This window comes from Colletotrichum higginsianum, chromosome 5 (genome assembly GCF_001672515.1).
Source record: "Colletotrichum higginsianum IMI 349063 chromosome 5, whole genome shotgun sequence".
Taxonomy (NCBI): Eukaryota; Fungi; Ascomycota; class Sordariomycetes; order Glomerellales; family Glomerellaceae; genus Colletotrichum; species Colletotrichum higginsianum.
Window position 1 is genome coordinate 5,151,417 of NC_030958.1, and position 22,705 is coordinate 5,174,121.

Genomic DNA, 22,705 nt, shown 5'->3' on the forward strand with positions numbered 1-22,705 from the left:
TGCCAGGCCTCGTCCAGCTCGTCCGTCCTCTCTGTGCCCAAGAGACGGAGAGCTCACTAAAGGCCCTAAACCTAGCCTGGCTGCTTCCTGGGCTCCGGGTGACGAGTCTGGCTGTGACTGCGAGGTTGTCGAGGCAGATGTGAACATTGTCTGCCATCCGCGCCGTGGGGGACCTCATGGCTTCCAGTAGGCCCCGAAAAGCGGCTTGCGCTTCTGCGTCAAAGACCTCCGTCTGGTGGCCGAGCGGCTCTGATCCTCGGAAGATCTGCCGTGTGGCCTGGTACCCGACCCAGCCTGCTCCAGCGGCTGTTCTGCTACCGTCCACCATTTGGGAACCGTCAGTATAGACAACAATGTCCCGCTTTGAGAGTGCTCCCAATCTGTCTGTAAAGGCGGTGGCCAGTTCATCCTTGGTCTTCCTTGGTTCATAGCCGACCATGCTCAGGGCTGTGTGCCAGTCGGCTGAGCGCTCCCAAGGCGGTAGCTCTAGCGGGTCGATGTATTCGGCATGTCTCTCGATAAGGCTTGCCATTCGCCGTAGTCTTGAGTCCGGTCCGGGCCTCTCTCCGAGCCTCGTTCGGAGGGGGTGTCGATCGTCAAGGCGATGGATCCTTACGGAGGCTTTAAGTCAGACTACCCACTTTTCGGCACCCCCCCCATTTCGGCACCCCAAAAATGCCTCAAATGCCTCATCACCAGAACATACCCCTCAACTTTCAACATCAACAACATTTTCTATACTTATGCGAATAACCTCATTTTTTCCTCAGAGCTTCTTTTCAACCTTATGGGCCAGTATACCGAAGATGAAGTCAATCAGGCCCTTGACGCAATAACCAACGGCATGCCCATTAAGAGGGCTGGTCAGGTGTATGGCATCCCAAGATCAACACTTCAGTATCGGATTAAGGGCACTCAACCAAGGTCAATTGCCTTTTCTGACCTGCAGAGACTTTCTGTTAGTCAGGAGGCTAAACTGGCTGAATGGGTTCGCATTCAGCATGCCCTTGGTGTTGCCCCAACCCATCTGCAAGTGAGGCTATTCGCAGAAAGGATCCTCCATGCCATGGGGGATACAGAGCCTATAGGAAAAGGCTGGATCCAAGCCTTCTTGAAGAGGAATCCATCAGTCAAGGTCCAGAGAAGTCGCCCTATCGATTCTAGGCGTGTTAATGGGGCATCTACTGAGGTCATCAGGGACTGGTTCAAACTACTCGCCATACCAGAGATCACCAGCATCAAACCAGCTAATAGATACAACATGGATGAGACTGGTATCCTTGAGGGCCAGGGATCTAATGGGCTGGTGCTGGGCATGTCTGAGACGAAGTCTGTACGTAAGAAACAGCCTGGATCAAGGGCATGGGTATCCATCATCGAATGCATCTCTGCCCTGGGCCATGTTCTGAATCCCCTCGTTATCTATAAGGGCAAGGCAGTCCAGCAGCAGTGGTTTCCTCTAGACCTTGGCCCTTATGAAGGATGGCAATTCACTGCAACGGAGAATGGATGGACTTCAGATGCCACTGCAGTTGAATGGCTGCAGAAGGTCTTCATCCCTCAGACTCTTCCTCAGGGCAAGGAGGTCAGGCTGCTGATCATGGATGGACATGGGAGTCATACAACGACTGACTTTATGTGGTTATGCTATATAAACAACATCCATCTATTGTTCTTACCGCCACATACCTCCCATGTCCTCCAGCCACTTGATCAGTCAGTCTTCAGCCCTGTCAAGGCAGCCTATAGGAAGGAGCTTGGATACCTTGGTCAGTGGAATGATTCAACTGTTGTAGGCAAGAGGAACTTTATAGGCTGTTATCAGAAGGCTCGTACTGCAGGTATGACGATGCAGAACATTAGAAGTGGTTGGAAATGGACAGGGTTATGGCCTGTCTCTATGGCGAAGCCTCTGATGAGCTCCCTACTGCTCCCATCAACACCAGCAGCATCAGGATCATCTGATCAGGTCAGCAAAGGGCAGTCTGGAGGCAAGGAAGCTGAAGGATGGGTATCTGCGTCATCTGCAGTGGCATGGTCGACGCCAAGGAAGATGAAGGATCTAGCTGGGCAGTTGAAGCTATTCACAGAGCTGGAGAATGATGCCTTTACTCAACGCCTTCTATTCAGGAAGGTAAAAAAAGGCTTCAGCGAGCAGGCATATGAGCTGGCAAATACCCAGCAGAAACTGGAGCTTCTGCAGGCCCAAGTCACCAATACTGCAGTAAGGAAAAGAAGGGCAGTCCAGCTGGATCCTAACACTAAGTTCGCCAACATCAAAGACATCCAGCAGGCGCAACTTAAGGCTGGGGAAAAAGAGGATGATGCAGCCGAATCCAGCGACTCTGAATACCCTAGTGAAGCTGAAAGCTGTATTGTTGTTGCATCTAGAAGAAGTCAATGATTAATTGAAGTCGACGAGTATGATGGGAATAGCTTCATTTTTGGGGTGCCGAAATGGGGGGGGTGCCGAAAAGTGGGTAGTCTGACTTATGGAGCTTCGCATCTAGCATCACCTCTGCTGGGGGCAGGGCAGCTTCACGCTGTAGGATCGATACAGGCGTCGTTCTATACACAGGAAGTGCGGCTCGAATAGCCTTGGCTTGCGTAATGTCGAGTTGGTTGAGTAGACCGTTGACCCCGTTCGAGGCGATGTGTCCGTTCTTGATCCGATTCCTGCCCGGCCACCATGCCTCTGACGCATAGTACTGAATGGGCAATACGCAGGAGGTAATAGCACGGCGCAGCAGGTGTGTCGGCGCGCCCCAGGCGGTGTTCCCTAGTCCCCGTAGTCCGTTGACCACTTGGCATGCTTTGGCGCAGTGGCCTTTCACATGGTTCTTGAAAGTGAGTCTCCGGTCGAAGTGGACCCCAAGCCACCGTAGGGAGGCCCCTTGATTGACAGCCTGAACTGTGTGCTGTCTCCCGTCCAGCAGTCTGACGGTGATTGGCGGGTTTCTATCTTTTGGTCTCTTGGTGAAGTGGATGAGCTCGGATTTATCGGTGTCGAAAGTGATTCCCTCTAACGCCCCCCATTCTTGGGCTTCTTCCCATTCTTTCGCTAGCAGGGCACAATTGTCCTCTAGTGAGGTTGAGCTTGCCATGATGGCAATGTCGTCGGCGTAGCCAAATCGAGATCGCTTCCTGCCTGGATGAACAGTGCCCAGCTTGAATAAGGGTTCGATGTGAAGCATGAAGAGGATGGGAGACACGGGCGAGCCCTGTGGTAGCCCACACTCAAGGTCGAAGACGTCCCCCATCTCTCCGTCTAGCCTTATTCTTGCTCTTCTCCCGAGGACGAAACTCGAGACCCACCGCACGAGGTTCTCCGGCCATCCTTGGCATCGGAGGCGTCGGATCAGCCTCCCTGGCAGCACAGCGTCGAAGGCCCCTTTGATGTCGAGCGTAAGCATAGAGGTGACACGACCTCTTTGCCAGGCACACTCGATATCGTGGATGGCAGCAGCGATGAGGTCGCTACACGAGCGGAGGGGGAGGGCCCCAAACTGTTGGTCGTGCAGTACCTGGAACTTGACTGTGATCCAGGCAAGCCTTCTTGCGACAAGTCTCTCCAAGCCTTTTCCAAGCACAGACAACAGCGCGATTGGCCTATACGAGCGCGGGAGCGCCCTGTCTCTCTTGCCCGGCTTAGGCAGGATGACTAGGATAGCTTCTTTGAAACAGGTGGGATGCCAGCCCTCGCATACGCATCCGCTGTAGAGCCGGAAGACGATGTCCTCGATAACGGGCCACGCTGTCTTGAGGACGGCCGTTGTGATTCCGTCGGACCCGGGGGTGGTGCTTCTCGCAGAGAAGATTGACGTTTGTACCTCGTCTTTTGTGACACGCGGGAAAGGAAGATTGGCCTCCAGGCGAGGTCCTGGGCTCTCTGCTGGTATGTCCGTGGAGATGGCAGCATTTCTGAGGAGGACGCGGGCGAACAGATCCCGCTTCTCCTTCGGTTGTGAGATGAGCGCGGTTGGATTGCTCCCATCCCGGAGTGGAGGGGTCTGGAAGGATCCCTTGGCCTTCTGCCACCCGACCATTTCGAACACGTCTTTGCCAGTGGAGGCTGCGGCGATCTTTCCTCTCCAGTACGTGTCTTTAGAGCGCCGAAGCTGATGGAGAAAGTCCTGTTTCAGAGCGTCCTCCTCGTTTCGCTCCCATTGACAATCTATTCCCAAGGCGCAGAGTCTTGCCACAGTTGCTCTCTTGGTCGTGTAGGCTCGGTGTTTCCGCCTGCAGTTCTCGTCCCAGTATGGTCTCCCAGGTCCTCTGCCAAGCGCACGCCTTGTAGAAGCCGTAAGCGCTTCTACAAGGCAATCTGTGAGTTGCTGTGCTAGCATGTCCAGAGCCTGTGGGTCTCTTGCGTTGCTTGCAGTATGGCGCACGGGATGTATACTTCGCTGAAGGATGTCGAGGAAGAGCTTCTCGTCCATTGTGTCAAGCCGGAACCTCCCCGGGGTTGGGTCGACCGGATCGGTTAGGGCCAAGGGGACCCGGGTCAGCAGGCTTTCGTGGTCTGACGTTGTGTGTAGGGACGTTTCTATGCTGGTGGATGCCCCGTGGAGGCTGCCGGACGCCCAGCATAGGTCTAACGTGTTGCCGTCCTTATGTGTGGCTTCACCTATCGGCGACAGGAGGACAAGGCCAACGGTTTCTGTCCATTCCACCAGGTCATCAGCGTCCGAGGAGCTGGTCGCCTCGGGTTGCCAGGTCCAATGACGGAGGTTGAAATCCCCCGCGACCAACACACGTTCCTGGTGTCCGGGTTGCCAGGCTGTTATGATATCCCTAATCGCTTGGCCTGGTCGCAGCGAGCCACAAGGGGCGTTGTACACGTTGATGACTGTGAGAACTTTCCGCTTTCCCGCCAGGAGTTGTAGGAAGAGCAGGTCTGTGGATGGGCTGGGCAGCGGGCGTGTTTGTACGCCCCGTAGTCCCGTTCCTCTGCGGAGGTAGGTGAGCACCCTTGGTCTGTCTTCAATCCAGTTGTCTACTGGGGTGAAGATCTCGAAGCCCGGGTGGCATCTTGTGAGCCTTCTCTCTTCCGAGCGGATAGCGGGCTCTTGAAGTAGCAGTATGTCGACATGGGCCGCGTAGGCTAGATTCAGTGCCGTTTCGTGTGCGAGCGGTCGTCTGGCCACGTTCGCCTGCATGATCTGCAGGACTCTAGAGGGCCGCATTCTCCTGATGTCCCTCATTAGCTTGGTTGCAGTCCATCTCTTCTCCTCTTTCTCGGGATTGTTGATGCGACTGCTGGGTCGCAAGCCTCCACGATCTCTCTCCCTCGGCTCGGATGGCCCGTAGCTGTGCCTTGTTCCTCCTCTGGACTACGCCCCTCACCACTTTTGGTCTGATAGGGCAAGTCACGTCAAAGGCGGCATGGGGCCCGTTACACGACGGACACTTAAAGGGGCAGTCACAGCCATCGTGACCCTCAGTGCCGCCGCAAGGTGCCCGGTGTTGTTCGGTCGTGTGGGAAGGAGAGCTGCACTTGAGGCATCTCTTCCTTCTGGTACACGTTCGTTCGTTGTGAAAGCCGCCGCAGCGGTGGCATTGGGGAGACCTCTTCTCCTTCGGAAACTGCAGGTTGACGAAAACGCTGGCCCCCATCAAACGGAGGCGCCTTGGTAGTTGCCTTACGGCTTCCGCCTTGAACCAGGCTGTCACCGTGCCTAGCCTTTCGGCTTCGTCTTTTCTGGAAAAGTATGCTTTTTCGGGCTTGAGTTTCGTCGTGGCCTGGATCTCTTCAAGGAGCTCCTCGGTCGTGATTTCCAGCTCAGTGTTGGTGAGCAGGCAGTGTCTGGTGTAAGGGACGTTTGCGATATAGGCCCGGATCCAGGTGTCGCGCTGCTCGACCGCCTGTGCCTGGAGAAGGGCAGCAATCTGTTCTCTGTTCTCTAGCAGGACTTTTGCCCCATCTGCTGACGATGGTAGGAGTGCTAATCCTGTCTTGACATGGTCGATCCCCTTGAGGGCTTCTCGAGCTTGGGGACTTAGCTTTTCACGAACGAACGCGTAGATGTCGTAGGCTCTCTCGTTGCGGAGCGGGCTTTCAGGTGGCAGACGTGCGAAGATGCGAAGGTCTTTTGAAGCCGCCCGGTTTGCGGCTTGTTTTGCTGGAGTTGTTTCATGCAGTTGTCTGGTAAGTGGCTGGCTTGCCACCATCGCGTAGGACCGAACTTGGGGCGGCTGGTTCTGGGCTGTGTGTAAGGGATGCCCTTGGAGACGCAGGGAGCTTCTCTTCTGTGCGAATGGATGGAGGCGACCAATTTCTTTTCCGAAATCTGCCCAAGTCACTGAACAGGAACGTTAGGTGAAGACGGCAGCCTGTAAAATAGTTTAGATTAGGATAGACCATGTCGGCATCGCCCGGCACGTCCCTTTTTACTCTGGACGTTAAATACATCATCATCATCATCAGCAGCCCGACTCGAGGTGGCTTGAAGGTCAATAGTGAAGACCCTTGGCCAGCGGCAAGTACCACGCTGCGATGCTGTTATTTCTTTATGCAGGTCTTTTATGTACTGTACTGCATAGATTTACAGCCTTCTTGTGCCATTGAAGTTATTGACCGTGAGCTTGGTCAGGTTCTCAGCGCCATCCGCAGGGAAAGCTATGATCAGTGGAAGGCGAGCACTGAAGAGCACTAACGGGGCTACGCGCCTGCTCCGGGTACCCATATTAAACGCGGTACATGATGATGAGCTAATCGCCCCACTCCATTTCAGGCTGCTCATCCAGTCCTTCGCGCTAGCGTCCATGTGCCAGCATCTATGTGCCAGCTCGTGATGGCCTTAGTGATTTGTTTTGCCTACACTAATAGCGTTTCAGGACAACGTTGCTATGGGCATTCGAATGGATGCAACTCAGAAAGATGTTGGGCTTGCGGCGTTCAGTGAGGACATCCTCAAGATCGAGATCAGCGGACCTGACGTTAGTTCTTCTCAGCTTCCTAGTTGCTTTTATTTTTATTTTTACTAAGCTGCTTTAAACAGCAAGAACACTGAAAGGTCATTGATGTCCCGAGAGTTTTCCGTGTACCCACGTCAGGTAAGCCACAGCCGGTCCACTGTAAGTAGGTATCCACCGATTGACGGGCGTGCAGGACTCACCACAGAAAGCAATATCGTCCTTGTCGAGAATATGGTGAAGTCGTACATGGCTACCCGCCGAACTATGTCAGTCTCAAAGGTTCCACTTAAAAAAGCGACCAGCTAAGTTGTGGTAGCATACTCGCAGTCATATCATGTAGCGTCGACATTGCCACTCAGGAGATTCTTAAACCTGCCGAGATCGCTGATCCTGAGGGTGTGCGAACGATGGGTGTACTCACGAAGCCGGATCTCGTTACAGGAATGGCCACCCAAGGTATGATCATTGATCTTGTTCTTGTAAAGCGCAGTACCCTCAGACTTGGATACCATGTTGTCAAGAACCGTAGCGCATATGACAATACCTCCAAACTTTCCCAGAAGGTATCTGGCAATCGCTTTGTCGACGTCATTTGCCAGCAAGTCATTTTCCATCTCCTGCTTGAGGGTGGCGTCGGCCCGTTGAAAGTTTTTGACCCGGAGCTGATTATGAAACTCGACCATGACAAGCTTGAGCAGATCGCGGGGGAAGACGCGGAGTCGATACACCAGCGGCAGACCTTAAAAGGGGGGTGGCAAGCTTCGAGGAGGCCTTGAAGGTCTTGCGATCTTGAAATCGAGACAGATTACGAAACGCAACCTCCACGAAGTTCAATGGAAATCGGCGTGGCCGGGCGCGGCTGTTCAACACAGAAGCCAAGTGTTGCGCCAAAGTGCAACTGCTATTGTTCATTCATGATGTCGCAGCCCGAAAAACTTGAGCATGTGTGCCACTGACTAGGCTTCGGGGCAGGTACCCTATCGACCAGTGATCATGATTCCAATATCATTACACGGAAAAATCAAAGGTAGGCAAGTAACGGGGGGTCATAACGATAATGCGTCTATCCATGCCCTTAGGAGTTACAATCTAGACTCATCCCTTGGTTGAACTTCCTTTGACCGTGATTCTACCACATCTGGCCTTCTTTGATCGGCTTTGCATGACTTGTCGTCTGAACGCATCCAGTGTCGGGAACTTGGGTCATCCTGGCATTAAGGATGATTGCACCGAACGAAATCGATACGCTGTACAGCACGCTCTCTTTCTGCCAGATACTGGTCGTCAAAGTGGTCATTTTTGACCTTTGGTCGGCAGTACTTGAACATCAGAGCGGTATCGTTGAGCATTACGGCGACCCTCGTTTCCCGACGCAGCTGCGTATGTTCGCCGAAGCAATGTATCTGCCAGTGCTTGCTCCTTTACTCATAACCCTTTTGGCTGATACTTTACTCCTGACTGATGATGCCTTGTCGGTGTCCCCTCCCTCAAGTAGCTACCAGCTGCTTTGCTACATCTCTCCATCGGCGGCATGCGAATAAAGCTTTCTTGCCAACTGGCAGCGCAACTCCTTTCGGACTTGTTGATGTGTTAATCCTCGGAAGCATGGACGATATTCGACTTGATCATGAGCGACAAGAGCGGCGCTCAACCAAGGAACTAGATCCGCTGTACCAGTGCGTTTTCTGATCTCCGTACGGCGGCGAAGCCTCCCTGCGCGGTCAAAGAACCCATATACAGCTCGACGCAAATCGATAAAGTCCTTCATCACACCAAGTCTGACATGCTTGTAGGTCATCTCGGCGGGTATCTTCAGCGTGGAGGCCATGTCAATTCTCCCGTGATGGCTCTTTCGAAGCCTTGGCCGAGTTGATGCTACGTGGTCTCGACAAAGTCGGCTGTTTCGCTCGGGTGTGCTCAGAGAGGCATCAACGGTATGAGTAGAATCCTTCACTATAGCCTTGTTAGTCAAATCGCAGCGTTGCAAGGCGCTACTCACCTTTGTAGGTGCCGAGATAGATCACATCGTCGTCGGTTCGTTTCTTGGTTGGCTGATAACCAACCGCCGTCAAAGATGCCGCATTCTGCTCACCCATCCTTGAGTTCGTCGTCTCGCCTTTCGAAAGGGCTCAAGAAATACAGCTGGTGAGATCGAACCTCCAATAGTGGGGTACTTAGCTTCGTACTGGGACGAGTGTTTATTCATGATGAGGATGTGGGCGCGTATGGTAGACGTAGGCTTTCAAGGCTTTGGCCTTACCAATGCTTGAGGCAAAAAATGCTGGATCGGCGGATGTAGCACGAGTGACGCGGGGCAGTATAGACCCTGGTCCCTACATGATAAAAGACGGGACGCGTCGACGCGTCAAGTCATAACCTGACTACCCCACATCCGGGCCACCCCCACATCCGAGCCACCCAAAACCTCTGCATTTCCCCTCCTTCATCAACATCACCACTTTTTCAGACCATCACAACAATTGCAATTCTTTACCAAACAACACTAAATTTTCAGTATACTTTCTTATCTATATAATGAAGCAATATACCGAAGACCAACTCCAACGGGCCCTTGCAGATGTGGCAGATGGGCGTTCTATCCGCCAGGCTGCTCGCGCCTGGGGCATACCATACCAGTCACTTCAACATCGATTCCATGGCAGGCAAAGCAGAAATACAGCCTGGGTTGATTATCAGCGATTATCCCAGGTCCAAGAGAGCAGCCTAGCTCCTATATAACTACTCAAGAATCCCTTGGCTGCTCCCTTACCCATCAACAAGTAAAGGGTCTAGCAGAGCGTCTGCTGGGCACCCAACAGCCTCTAGGAAAGAGATGGATACATCGATTTAAGCAGAGAAATCCATCTATTATTACTAAGAGACCTAAGGCAATAGATTCCAGGCGATATAAAGCACACTCTGCTGACGTTATCCAGGCCTGGTTCCTACGCCTAGATAACATCCCTGCCATCCAGGGCATCCATCCATCTAATAGATGGAATATGGATGAGACTGGTATTATGGAGGGCAGGGGAGTTAATGGGTTAGTGCTGGGATCTTCAGCATTACGAGCCATCCAGAAAAAACAGCCTGGATCTAGGGCATGGGTGTCAATGATCGAATGCATCTCAGCTGCTGGAAGCTCCTTGCCTCCTATAGTCATCTATAAGGGCAGGTCAGTCCAGGCCCAGTGGTTTCCATCAGATCTATCCCCCTATGATGGCTGGCACTTCACCTATTCAGATAATGGCTGGACGAACGACCAGACTGCCCTTGACTGGCTGGAGAAGGTCTTTATCCCAAGGACTAGACCTGCCCAGCCAGATGAGGCCAGACTGTTAGTTATGGATGGGCATCACAGCCATACAACAACAGATTTTATGTGGCAGTGCTTCCAGCATAACATCTATCTGTTATATCTGCCCCCCAATACCTCTGCTGTCCTCCAGCCTCTTGATGTCTCAGTCTTTGGACCATTAAAGCAGGCCTATAGGAAGGAGGTTGGAGATGTCTTTGACTGGTGCAGTGACTCAACAGTCATCAGCAAGAGGATCTTTCTAGGCTGTTATTATAAGGCTAGCAGGGCAGCTATGACCAGCCAGAACATAAAAACAGGCTGGAAGTGGGCTGGCTTATGGCCTGTCTCCTCAAGGCATCCCCTATCCAACACTATGGTCATCAAGGCAACCTCCAGCCAGCAGTCCAGCCAGCAGTCCAGCCAGCAGTCCAGCCAGCAGTCCAGCCAGCAGTGGGACGAAGCTGTATCTATTGTCCCATGGTCAACTCCTCGTCGCCCTCCTGACCTCCGACGTCAATTACACCTATTCAACCAGTTAGATGAGGATGACCTGGATACCCATACTATTCGTCACCTATCTAGAAAGGTGCAGAAGGGCTATGATGAACAGGCAACTAGACTGGTTATACTAGAGCAACAGGTCCAGCAACTGCAGGGCCAGGTGGAGGAACAACGCCAACGTCGGAGGAGAAAGGTCCCTATGTCGCCCAACAGCAGGTTCGCAAGGATAGAGCAGATCCAACAGGCTCTATTGTCCTCCAGCGAAGCAGAGGATAGTCTGGGTGAATCCAGCACGTCAGAAATACCCAGTGAAGCCGAAAGCTGCATCTGGGTAGGTGGTAGGGTTGAGGAATAATAGGTGGGAATAGTGGCATAAGTGGTGTTAATGGTGGCTCGGATGTGGGGGTGGCCCGGATGTGGGGTAGTCAGGTTACTTAGTTTTCTGGTTACCCACCAGAACAGCGGTCGTCGGGTTTAGCCACACAGTAAATCCAACACCAGCTGCCGAGTTGTGTTTAATGCCATACCCCATATCATAGCTTTCAGCAAACGAACAGTGTCAGTGTCGGAGGAGTGAGAGGCGACGATGTGGGAAGACAAGATGGACTGGCAGCGGGACGCCTCGGACGATGGAAAGATTCGTGAGGCCACGAATGATGAGTTTCTGGTCGACGACCCCATGGATATTGGCCCGGAGAATGACCTGAAGACGAATGAAGGGTATGAAAGGAGCACGATGGTGCAAGGGAGAAGCGCGCCTGAGCCCATGATGCAGATCATTGCAGTCCTTAGGTTTGGAATCTTTGAGCTTGAAATCCATACGGTGAATTAGTACACTTCAAGTTCAACGGCCGATTAAGCTAGGCGGTATTACTCAACTTGATCTCATAGATAAATGTTAGATTTAGAACATGGACCCCCTGTATGAAAGATGTGTTACAAGACCTGACATTGATCAAACGCGATCCCTTCCAAACCCTCAACCCTGATTAAACCGTGCCGGGACAACCTAGCGGCCCACTAGCACCCCACCGGTGCCGTTATTCCCAACAAACCCACAAGACCCGGAAAGTATTCAGATGTACTGTAATTGTCCAGCAAACTCTCAATACCGAAGTCTCCCCTCTTGATGGAAATGCACAAGGAGATCAAAAGCAAGCGAGCCTAGTCGTTTAACGAGCGACTTTGCTTCATCATGGTCTAGAAGAGCCACGTGTTCGGCAAATACTCCAAGGATGACGTCCCGCAAGCCCCGATCAGTGTCGATAGTAGAGGTGTAAGCCTCGCTAGCAGCATCGAGAAAATCGCCAGCATCCCATACTGTTTTAGCAGTAGTCCTGAATTTGGTCACGGCAAGGTCTTTTAGACCGCCAATGGCATACTTTTCTGCAATCGCGTATACTTTGGCGTGGAGAAAGAGACCTGAAAGGTCCGTACAATTATCTTGTTGCTCTGACAATTGTGAGTGGTTGCTTGAGTCGAGAGATTGTTGATAGTCGAGGCGGTTAAAATATTGGATCATCATATCTACATCGTAGGGTTCGTCGTCAAGAAGGGAAATAATGTCACGAGATATAAGGCGTTAGTTGTTGCCCACAACTAACGGCGTCGTTTTGTTGTGACAAATAACGCCATCGGAAGCTTCCTGTGCAGTAGCTAACGTTAGCAATGATGGCTTCGTACAGAGACAGAGACGTGGGTACTTTGAAAGGGCTACGGCATGCAGCAGCTAAGAATTCGGAGCGAGGGTAGACGATAGCGCGGTGAACTTGATAGCTCTTGGCAGCAGAGGATACAGTCAGGGGCGATGTAGAGAAGTCGACAACAGGAGGTCTGGTAAGCCAATGGGAGAGTGAGACAGTCCGGAACCCTCCCCGCTAGGCCAACCATGTTAAAGCGTTGTGTATGTAGTTGGAAATATTCTCCAAATTCTTAACGTTGGCGACAGCTGTTGTTCTCGGCGGGGGCGGCGTTTCAATTAGGTAGATGCGTCGATGCCGAATCTGGCATGTCATCTGGCAGATGGATCGGCTCAAGTTCCACAAATTGCGAACTGAGGCCGGGGTTTGGGTCGTGCATCAGGAGCTGTCAAGTCTTGACATGTACTTGTTGCTCCTTTGCTCTCGGCGTGTTACTTCCAATGGCGCATCGCTGGACTAACATCGCCCCTTGCCGTCTTCCTTCCCAAATCTGGCGGAACCGGGACTCAAAACGGGCGGATCGAGCAGTCAGGGCCGAGCGCGGGGTTCGTCTGATACCCTGGGGCCTACTGGCCGTACGTCATCCGCGAGGCGATGCTTCTCTGCGTCGTCGAGTTTGGGAGCAACGACCTGCTGAGGAAGTCCATCGTTTGCGGTGTCGTTACTGGGTTGTGGATCGTCAGGTACCACGCGACGCCCGAGTCGACGAGGAGGTAGGCCTACGAGAGGATCAAGGCCCCACTTATTCTTCATGGTGTTGGATGCGATGATGCGCGTTGGGGGGGAGGAGCCACAGCGCACGGCGGCGGAGACAAGCACTCGAGCTTGTTTTGGTAAGGTCGGAAGTCGTCTTCGTGGTGGGAAAACTACGGGCGCGACGTAATTCAGGGGGAGGGATGTCTTATAAAGAAGCAGACTTGAAGGTTGGAAAGGAGGATGGATTCTTGCCGCATTCTGTGTGCGCACCGGACTGGACAGGGAATTCATCAAGGGATTGCGGATATTCGTGTACATCAACATTAAATCCTATAAAACATGACAAGCCGCCTCTTGGCTGTTAGGTCTTAAGACTCATTCGTTTCGCTCGTCTCACGGAGGTGGAGCTTCTGAAACCTCTGTACCAGGTTCTCCGCATGCGCCGCGAAAGGATCCGTCAAGGCCAGGTCCAGATCCACGACCCAGTAGACAGGAACCTGGTCGGGGATCAGGTGGTGCTTTCCCAGCAGCTCGAGATCCCTCCTGATCGTTCTCGTCTGCGGGATGTCCATCGCGTCCTTCTCGAGGGCCATAGACAGCAGGCTCAGCGTGATTCCCTTGGCCAGGCGGAAGCCGGTGTACAGTGTCTGGTAGCATGCAATGCAGAGGCGGAGGTAGAACTGCCAGTCGGGCGCATGCCCAGGAACCTTTGCCTCGGTGAGCATTGCGTTGGCAAGGTACAGCAGCGCTGAGTGCCAGAAGAAGGAGTATGCCGACTCTGGGTGGTTGTACCGGTAGAAGAGGACGGTTCTCTGCAACTGTTTCACGGATGCCGCGTAAACAGCATCCGGGGTGGAGTCTTCAGACTCGAAGGTAGAGAGTCGCTGCCAAGGAGTGCCATTGTGCTGAAGAAGGGACCGGAAGAGGTCGATGATAGCCAAGTGGTGGTAGATGCTGGAGATAGCAATCTGCGTTAGCCAAACACCCCAAAGCGGGTGTTAACCACCGGTAGCTAGGTCTTAATTACTGCAGGACCACAGCGTGATGTGTGCAATGGTCCCCCTGGGCCAGCTCTAGGGGTAGGCTATCTGCCCACATCAGAAGCCGTCCGTACGTCTCCTCGGCGAAGGCTAGAGAGACAGCTTTGGCGCAAGGGGTCTGTTTCGGCCCGTACATTATTTTGACCACGTCGTGAACTATTTGGGAGAGACGACAGTGCTCCGTGAGCAAGACTTCATTGTAGACTCGTCGTTTGTCTTCTTTGGGTATGGTGTCGGCATCTCTCGCAGCATGTATGCTGTCGCCTGGCAAAGGTCCGCGGGGTGGGTGCTCGATCAGGCGCTGATGGAGCTGTGTCGAGAAGAAGCTTTGTCAGGATCATTAGCTTATGTGCTTCGTTCCCAAGAGACATTGGACGAATTCTAGAACTGTAATTTCGGGTAACTGAATTGGAGGGCGATGGAGACCCGCAGTGGAAAGGGCAAATCCCCTTTTGCGGAAAGGAACGAAAGAAGAGGGCAAGGGATCGATATAGAAAGAGGGCAAGCTGGCAACGGGAAAAGATGACAAGGGGCAAAAGAAACAAGTCCAGAATCCAGTTCCATCAAATCATGCTGACGTACGTGAGACAAGCGAATAGAACCCAAGCAATCTGGGACTTGGCCTTTCGGTAGTTTGCGCTATTCTCGAGATCGAGCCGTGAGTCGTGAGAGGGGCCAACGTTAAAGAGTTCGAGCCTTTTGGACATGTCCAAGAGGTCGTCGAGGAACTCGACATATTGCGCCCCCGCCCCAAGGGAGACTGAAGTCATCAACAAGTAATGCATCGCTGCCACAGTACAGATGTTGTCTTCGACTCGGGCCTCCTTGCTCCTCCTCCACAGTCCCTTTGCTTCTTCGTAGAATGAGTAGCCCACGACAGTGGCCTCGGGCTCGAAGGCTGCGTATCCCTGCTGCATGGCGGTAAGACTACACATAAAGCAACTCAAATGGGGCGCTGTCAGTATTAAGGCCACTTACACAAGCCCAGGCAAATAGCCCGCTGACGAGAATCCGAGAGCAGAATTCGTTCTTACCGAGCAGCCCGTCCAGGAGTAGATCGACGTCAATCAGCGGCATCATCGGATGGTCGGTCTCGAGATAGAGCTGCAGGACCGCAAGGGAGAGTTCGTTGGTGATGGGCACATCCGTCCACTGTGATATGTCGACACTCAGTAACCGATTATCGTATACTGTCGATGGATTTCGTGGCCCGACTCGGCCCGTCGAGTTCGAGCTATCCCCTCGGGGGCGATGAGCGTACGGCGAGAACGAATCTGCGGTTCTGAAACCAGGGTTGGAAGTCAGCAGGGATCCTGTGCTTTTAAAGCCAGGGACAAACGGTGACACAAAAGGGATTCCAGGGTTGTAGGGGGAAAGAAGATGGGCTGCGTTGCCTGCGCTGCTTAGGGACTTAACAGAGAGCCAACGTACTCAGTCGGGCCACTTTGACTCTCGTTCCAGACAACCTCCCTCGGAAGCAACAGGAAGTCCAAATCGAGTTTGGATGGCTGGAACGGCTGCCAAGTAGGATAGGCAACGGGGTGCCTCATCATCAACTCAAACTCCAAGGAGGACTGGATGGGTGGTAAGCTTGCCCTGTTAAGCGCAGCTAACGACAGGCCGGCATCGTAACCCCGCAAAGCAGAGGATATGAGGGCTGGATCGTTGCCGGTTCTCAGGAGCCGCAGTCCCTCCAGAGCCTCATCTTCGGGGACCCTCTTCAGGATTTCGAGCAAGTCGGCGGCGTCGGCATTGCTCAGAGACTGCTGCTTGTCAACGAGCTGGAAGCCGACAGGAATGGCCTTCAGAATGGTGTCGGTGACCACTCTGTACTCGCACTTGAGCCCACGACGCAGGCATTGCGAGCGCTCTAGATGGCCGTCGCACTGTGTAAAAGGCTAACTGTCAGAGTTGCCCTCTGCATGAGGCTGAGCCCAAGAGAGTTTTGGCCGGCTGGAAGTCGGGCGCCTATCAAGTAAGCAGTTTGTTTGCTTACGGCCGTCTTCTTATCCCGGCAAAAGTCGCAAGCTTTGGGGGCATAAGACCGACGTCTCTTGCGTCCATTTGAGTTGCCATCATCGCGGTTCGTGGCATTCGGCTCGAGGGGTGGGGGTTGGGCAGTTCGTGGGAGAAGCGGTCGCTGCCGGTGATTGTCCACTGGCATTCGAATGCGATGGATGGTCGGTCGGTCAAGTATGGTATGTCGTCAACACGGGTTGAGCTCGGGAACGTCTTTGCAAGTAAGATCTTGTTAATGGAAAATACTGAGCGGAAGATTTTGGCACTCGGAACAATTGTTTGCCATGTTGCAGGTCGGTCTGAGGACGAGAAGAGGAAGAGATTGAACTTTTAACCCGGCCAGAGTGCAATCCGACTCCTTTGCCACACCTTGGGACTAGTCACGCTAGTGTCATAGAGAAGACATCGATCCCCAACGCTCAGGCCATACATGACTTATAGGAATACATGTATCAATTGCAAGCCCACAACTTCAAGCATGTTGAGAGGCATTACAAGTAAGCGGGCTATGCCAAGCGGCACGTGTTACCGCTGATGTGAGCAGTGACTATTCGCTATAGACCCGCAATGCCCTGTACTGAAGAGTCCACAGCACTCTCTCGCCTTGTAACTCGAGGTCAATCTGACCAACAACAGCCTCTCCGGACCCCGTCCTCGACCCCGACCGGACCGCCGCGCCGTCCCTTGAACTCTCTTCATGCTTTGCTGTCTTTTTTTCCTCTCACCAAACTCAACATCACGCTTTGTGCCAAAAGAGACAGTCAAATGCAGTGGTAGCTTCTCTGTAGCAGAAACTGTCAATGTGTAGATGCCCTTATCATCATTAACCACGGCATCTTTCCAATAAGCATCTCGGTCTGCTATGTACATAAGGAACTAGCATAGAGTGAATAGAAGTCGCGTAAAATGCGTTCAGACGGCATGTACAGATCTTCCATGGCGTTTTGCTCAGGACGTCAGGCCAGGTTATGCAAAGACGATCAAAAAAGGCAGAGCGTGGACGTATGGCTAAAAGGATAGAAGTCTAAACTGAGGGCCAGGCCTAGATTAGATCTACAGAGTGTACTGTGGATGTTTAGATAGACATACAGAAGTTATTGTCCCTAACACCTCTGTCCTGTGGCTTCAATGCAACTCGATGCTAACTCGTGGTCCTAACGGTTAAAGCACTTCGAAGACCTGGCCAATTGCAATCCTGCTAGAAGCTATCGGGCACCGAGATCAGGAGTCTCTAGAACAGGACCCCTTTGACGGCAGCACGGCGGTGGCGGCTCTGGGCACTGTTACTATCAGGCCGATCGGGAGCGGATTCGACTAGCAGAAGCATGACTGGGCTCCAAGCGTTTCGCGGACGGGCGCTTCGGAAGACCGTTACCAGCTGGTCGGTCGGGTTTTGAGTCTACCTTAACCGCATTCAATTTACTGGTCGGCGAGACGACACCCGAGTGGCTTACTGGTTAAAGTCACCAAAGCTTCCGTCTGCGGGCCGCCGAAGCGCCCACCTCGGCCATGTTACTGTTGAAGGGTCCCGTATGGCAACCGAAGTTCGGTGCGGGGACGCTCGGCATAGTGGGGTCTGGGCGGGCGGGCGGGCGCTTCGGGGTGAGGTAGTTACAAGTCAAGACGATGAGGTCAAGTCTGCGAATCTGGTATTCTCAGCGCCTGCTCCACCCAGGACGAATAGTCCTCCCGTGACCACCTCAAAAGCCGTCTCAGAAATGCAATGATCTTGTAACACCCGTACAGATCATCGGATGAACCCATGCTGAATCCTTCCCACATAATCTATGCGGCCCGAAAGTAGTCAGCCAAAGTCGGTACGTCGCCTGCTAGCACGTTTCGGGCCGGATCCCGCAGAACCAAGAAGAGACATACCTGGTTGTGATGTGTTTGCTGGGCAAAGTCAACGCGCCAGTTGGCGCCGTGGACGAAGATGACGGGGATGATGGGCAGCGCAGTAGCAGAAGGAAAGCTTGCCAGGAGACGGAACTGTGCGCGCGTCCAGGTCGCCAGCTGCACCGGTCCCAGGACGCCGTCGGCATTGGCACTCTTAGTCTCAATTGGAATGACCGCAGGCGTCGGAGCGTTGTCGGGGAGCTGGACGTGGCAGACAACGCGCTCCCTGGGATTGGGTTCGCAGTAGGCTCGCACAGATGCAGCGAGAGTGCAGTCGGCTTCGATCGGGTCGAGAAAGACGGCATAGTCGACTTTGGCGTCTGTCAAAAAAGGATCAGACTCGCGGAAGGGTGAAAGTACGCGGCAAGCGGTTCTGGTTTGCAGCAACAAGTCAGCCATCTGCCTTCAATACCAGACTTCAAAACGACCTAATGGGGTCTGCGTTGCGTACATGTTGCGGTAGGTGATACCTGATTCGTTGGCGAGGGCAATCTCGAGCAGAGGAGCGTGGACGCCGTCGTTCCAGCCTGCCTCGTGCTCCATTCGCGCTTTACACCGCATGGTGTTGTTGCGCACCGTCTTCAGCCTCCTGTACACGTAAAGTTCGTCCTCGTAGCTGTCCGCCCCAGGTGTGTTGTCTGGGCTGTGGCGAAACCAAGAGTCTTGGGGCGGATGGGCCCAGCCTGAATCTCGTTTCATGCAGTCCTAGGGGTGGATCTGATTAGCAAGATGTCATGTCTGTTCAGTGACGGACAGAATAGGTACCTTGACCGTAACGGGGATCAGTGGCCCTGAGCCGAGAGACGCGAGGTCGACCATCAGCTGTGTCGGCTCGGCGAAGTTGGCAATGTTGTCGCGGTGAAGCGGACGCTCGACGGCGAGGCGCAAGGCGGTCTCGCGCTTCTTTGGGCTGATGGAGCCCGTACGCCGGCTGGAGGCATTGGAGACGGAAGCGGCGTCGGACGTGGATATGGTATCGTTTGACGTGTCGTCGGCGGAGGAGTGGGCAAAGCCATGCGCTGTCAGGCCCGGGGGCATTCGCGGGGTGGCGTCGGGATCGGCGAGGTCCTCATGTGTACTTTTCTGACGCTTCTTCGGGCTTGGAGTCCCCGACATGAAGGCAATGGCGTCGTCCGGCCCGTCGAAGAAGCGGACAAGGGATGGAGATTCAGCACCACCGTCGTGGAGATGTGCGATCCAATCTTCAATGAAGGTTGTGGTCACGTCGCAATCGGACGATGCAATGGGTATCATTGGTGAGATGGACTCAGAAGCATGCTTGTAAGATAGTAGAGTAGGTAGACTTAATGGAAGACGCAGTTTATGGTGGTCGTTTGAGATGTGGGGTTGCTTTACAAGGCAGGCTGCACGTCGTCAATTGAGATTGTGAGAGCTTGTTGTTTCTGTCCGACGTTGGCAGGGCAACGAGAGCGGGCACCTTGAGAGCGCTGGCATTTCTTCAGAAACGCAATAAATGGGTCTCTCGGGCTGCCGGATCAATATCGGCATTCCTTCATCAATGCAACATGTGGGTCGCTCAGTCTGCCAGGCCAATGAACGAGCCGGACTGGTCCGAACCAGTTAAATAACATCCCCTCCTCTGTGGTAGATGCTGCTGCAACTGACCGACAGGCTACTAGTGAAATTTTTAATTTTCAGCGCAATCAAAATTCTGTTCACTGATGAAGAAACCGTCTCGGGTCCTCTTTGATTGAAAATCCGCAAAATCCGCATTTTTCTCTGGTAGGGCTAAGACCACATTATCCATCAATGTCATTAACTAAACGCAATCCATCAGCCGCATTGGCATGTGACAGGATCCTTGCATGCTTCTATGCGAGTCATGGACATAACCCATCCAGAATGGTCTGACTGTCCTTAAACAGGCCAGCCTGTCATTTCCACCTGGCCCTAGCTCTGTAACAGTTATTAGGATAGCATTAGGCCCACAAGCCTGTGGTGATCCCATCCACTTTTTAGCACGAATAGACACTCTTTTCTGCTCACTCATATATGCATATTCCGCTGGCCACCCTGACAAACCGTCATAGAGCATAGACTTGGATATTGCTACCAAACTCTAAATTAATTATCCACAGACGTCATTGGGGGCTTGTCGTGGGTCCGCATTCCTATTTCGTTACGTGCTCCGACGGCCACACTTGGGCCCCTTTGAATGCAAAACAAATGCCGAGGATGACATTATGCCCAAAAAGACCTTTGCGGCAGCGAGCAGGGGTTTTTTCGCTCGATTTAATAGTTACTGTTGTTTCAAATTTTCGGTCTCGCTGTTGCTGGTGAATTTCTTTTGCAGTTTGCCAGTTTCCACAGTTCATCCTTTGGAAGCAGCCACAGTTGGGAATTAAGGGGACGAAACATAAACTAAGAGTGGGTGTTACTTACGAGACCGAAATGAGGGGGCGTGGCATAAGTAACGAGCTCTTCTTTTGGTCTCATCTTCATTGTCTCCCCGTCCCGAATAAGCATCTCGGACGAACAAACCGAATCAGACAAGACTTTACAGACTTTCAAAGCTTTCTGCCCCCCGCTTCCGCCCTCCGCCCTCCGCCCCCTTCCCTCGTCTCATTCCTTGTCGGGCCCTGTAATACTTTTTGCGCGGTGGTACCCTTGTCTAGTGATCCACCAGCCCGGACACTATCCCATCGGGTGCAGCTAAACCTTATTCTCGCCAAGAGCAGGATAGGCCAATCAAAGCCTTGCTTGGAAAGTTTGAACCAATTGAAAATTTCAGCAACAGCGGATTAGGGGCAGAAGTGGGGTAAATAGCAGTAAATTGAGAATGGGGTCCAGTCGCACCCGGTGGGATAGTTCACTAGAGCACGCAGACTGCAGCCGTACTGTCAGTTTCGGCAAGGATTCGTAGGAGTAATTGGCACGTGAAGTCGCTGCCTGCTGTGGAATCACAGCATCAGGCCAGACAGGGCTTCTGCACCGGAACGCTGCGACGATCGGCAAGGAACTGATGCCTCGAGTCAACATCTCTGCCATATGAACATTCTGTTGCCTGCACCTTCCACCGACGACAAACAGTCCCTGAAGCGAGGGGGAGCTTGGAAGTCAAACCTCCCATCAGGTCGTTTCGGCCTGATTTTAGGGATCTTGTGGCGTAACAGTCGGTACAAATCAGTCTGAGCAGCAGTGATTCGGCTCAACCATTCACCTCCTCCAACTAAGCAAGGTGGGAACGTCGTAGAGGACCAGCGAAAGGTCACTTCAGTGCAAGGTCCTCCTTGTCAGAGGTTGTTCCCATTCGTTGCCTTCTCGCGTCCATAACTTATGAGTAATTACACCTTCCCTTCGTCACCTGTCTCCCCGCCGCCTTACCACACTTCGTCAGCATGGAAACATATTAGGGTTTTTGCGGACCCCCTAGACGCCATCAAGCTCTTCGAGGCTTGCAGACTCGGACTTCTCACCAGGGTTCCGCACAGACTATCAAAAAAATAACGGCAATCTATTCGATCAAGATCTGGTCTCTTTTGGGACGAGCGGGAAGCGGGAATGCGAAGATGGACCGATGGAAAGTCCTGGGACGCCAGCCGGACCACAGATGTGGTGTCTGAAAGCTACGGTCCGGTTAGCACTTTGTTCGTTCGACCGTAGTTGATGCGATCTTGCCAGCCACTGTATTTATCATAAGTCTGATCATCCATGTATCCGACTAGGGAAAGCACAAGCGCACCGATTCGGTCTGGCTACGATGGAGGCAGGAAAAGCGTCCCGGCGCGGTGCGGTTGATTTGTGTCTACCCGTCTGAACTTCGTATAAGACCCTGAATTGACGTCTAATGCTGCATCGTCTGCAGAGCTTTTGGCCCAGTAAAGAACGTGCCAATCAGGACACCGGCACCGGCACCGGCATATGGTAAACATGAGAGACATCAACCCCCCCAACGATGATGACCGTCTCGAACGCCTCCATTTAAACCAGCACTGCCTAAATCCAGCTCTTTACATTATATGTACCTTAGGAGGTCTGCAGCAAGGGCTTTACCCTTGCTGCTATAACGTTAAATACAATAATACTAACGATATGTTATTGCCAATATTGTCTTATCTCCTGAAGGGTCTCCTTTTGGCCTTCCTCCCACTTGAATACACCTGATTCTTCTAATCTGTCTAAGGCTTCTATTGTCCAGGCTTGACAGTTCCACGTGCTGCTGTCGGAATTGATAGGTGTGCTCTGAATAGTGGCAATAGCGGAGTTAAACCTGCTGTTGGAGTTGATTTTGCCAACGAAGTATGATTTCTTGTGGCGACGAGCCCTTGTTGGTGACTTGTCATAGATTGGGGCCGCAATAAAGTATCCATTCCCAACTTTTTCATCGCCTAGTTGTAGAATAACTCTTCTTTCTCCATCTAAGAAGATAGCCCAGTGGCTAGCATCTCCTTCATTGCGTACTTTATAAGTAGAAACGTATACTGTAATGGCTGCATTTATTGCGAAAGGGAAGAATAAGAGTTGCAAGAGAAGGGTCTTGTTGAAAAGCATGTTTGTTGTAAAGTTGAGTGATGAGTCTTATCTTTAGGAAGTTAGATATTGCTTTAAAAAAGGACTGATTCAAAGATCAGTGGGCTTATACCATATTTATAGATTTAGATGTAAATGTCAGAACG

The 22,705-nt window shown here is 52.6% G+C and overlaps 6 protein-coding genes across 6 annotated transcripts; 2 read left to right on the forward strand and 4 right to left on the reverse strand.

Annotated features, from left to right (window-relative positions):
- Window positions 1-6,849: 6,849 nt before the first annotated feature.
- CH63R_08415 (interferon-induced GTP-binding protein Mx1) lies at window positions 6,850-7,694 on the forward strand (the record flags this gene model as incomplete). Its single annotated transcript, XM_018303389.1, has 4 exons — window positions 6,850-6,939; window positions 7,017-7,056; window positions 7,112-7,184; window positions 7,235-7,694. The coding sequence occupies 4 exons, from the start codon at window positions 6,850-6,852 to the stop codon at window positions 7,692-7,694; spliced, it is 663 nt and encodes a 220-aa protein (XP_018158167.1).
- Window positions 7,695-8,428: 734 nt separating this feature from the next.
- CH63R_08416 (uncharacterized protein) lies at window positions 8,429-9,014 on the reverse strand (the record flags this gene model as incomplete). Its single annotated transcript, XM_018303390.1, has 2 exons — window positions 8,429-8,871; window positions 8,918-9,014. The coding sequence occupies 2 exons, from the start codon at window positions 9,012-9,014 to the stop codon at window positions 8,429-8,431; spliced, it is 540 nt and encodes a 179-aa protein (XP_018158168.1).
- A 2,289-nt stretch (window positions 9,015-11,303) lies between these two features.
- CH63R_08417 (uncharacterized protein) lies at window positions 11,304-11,549 on the forward strand (the record flags this gene model as incomplete). The annotated part of the gene is made up of 1 exon (XM_018303391.1): window positions 11,304-11,549. One exon carries the CDS (start codon window positions 11,304-11,306, stop codon window positions 11,547-11,549), a length of 246 nt encoding a protein of 81 aa, XP_018158169.1.
- Window positions 11,550-12,983: 1,434 nt separating this feature from the next.
- On the reverse strand, window positions 12,984-13,170 carry CH63R_08418 (uncharacterized protein; the record flags this gene model as incomplete). The annotated part of the gene is given in 2 exon segments (XM_018303392.1): window positions 12,984-13,136; window positions 13,141-13,170. Coding segments are annotated over 2 exon segments (183 nt in total).
- A 311-nt stretch (window positions 13,171-13,481) lies between these two features.
- CH63R_08419 (C6 zinc finger domain containing protein) lies at window positions 13,482-16,317 on the reverse strand (the record flags this gene model as incomplete). Its single annotated transcript, XM_018303393.1, has 6 exons — window positions 13,482-14,081; window positions 14,149-14,479; window positions 14,736-15,064; window positions 15,132-15,466; window positions 15,565-16,039; window positions 16,150-16,317. 6 exons carry the CDS (start codon window positions 16,315-16,317, stop codon window positions 13,482-13,484), a joined length of 2,238 nt encoding a protein of 745 aa, XP_018158171.1.
- Window positions 16,318-17,804: 1,487 nt separating this feature from the next.
- On the reverse strand, window positions 17,805-19,322 carry CH63R_08420 (uncharacterized protein; the record flags this gene model as incomplete). Its single annotated transcript, XM_018303394.1, has 4 exons — window positions 17,805-17,957; window positions 18,048-18,441; window positions 18,520-18,773; window positions 18,834-19,322. The coding sequence occupies 4 exons, from the start codon at window positions 19,320-19,322 to the stop codon at window positions 17,805-17,807; spliced, it is 1,290 nt and encodes a 429-aa protein (XP_018158172.1).
- Between the last annotated feature and the right edge of the window lie 3,383 nt (window positions 19,323-22,705).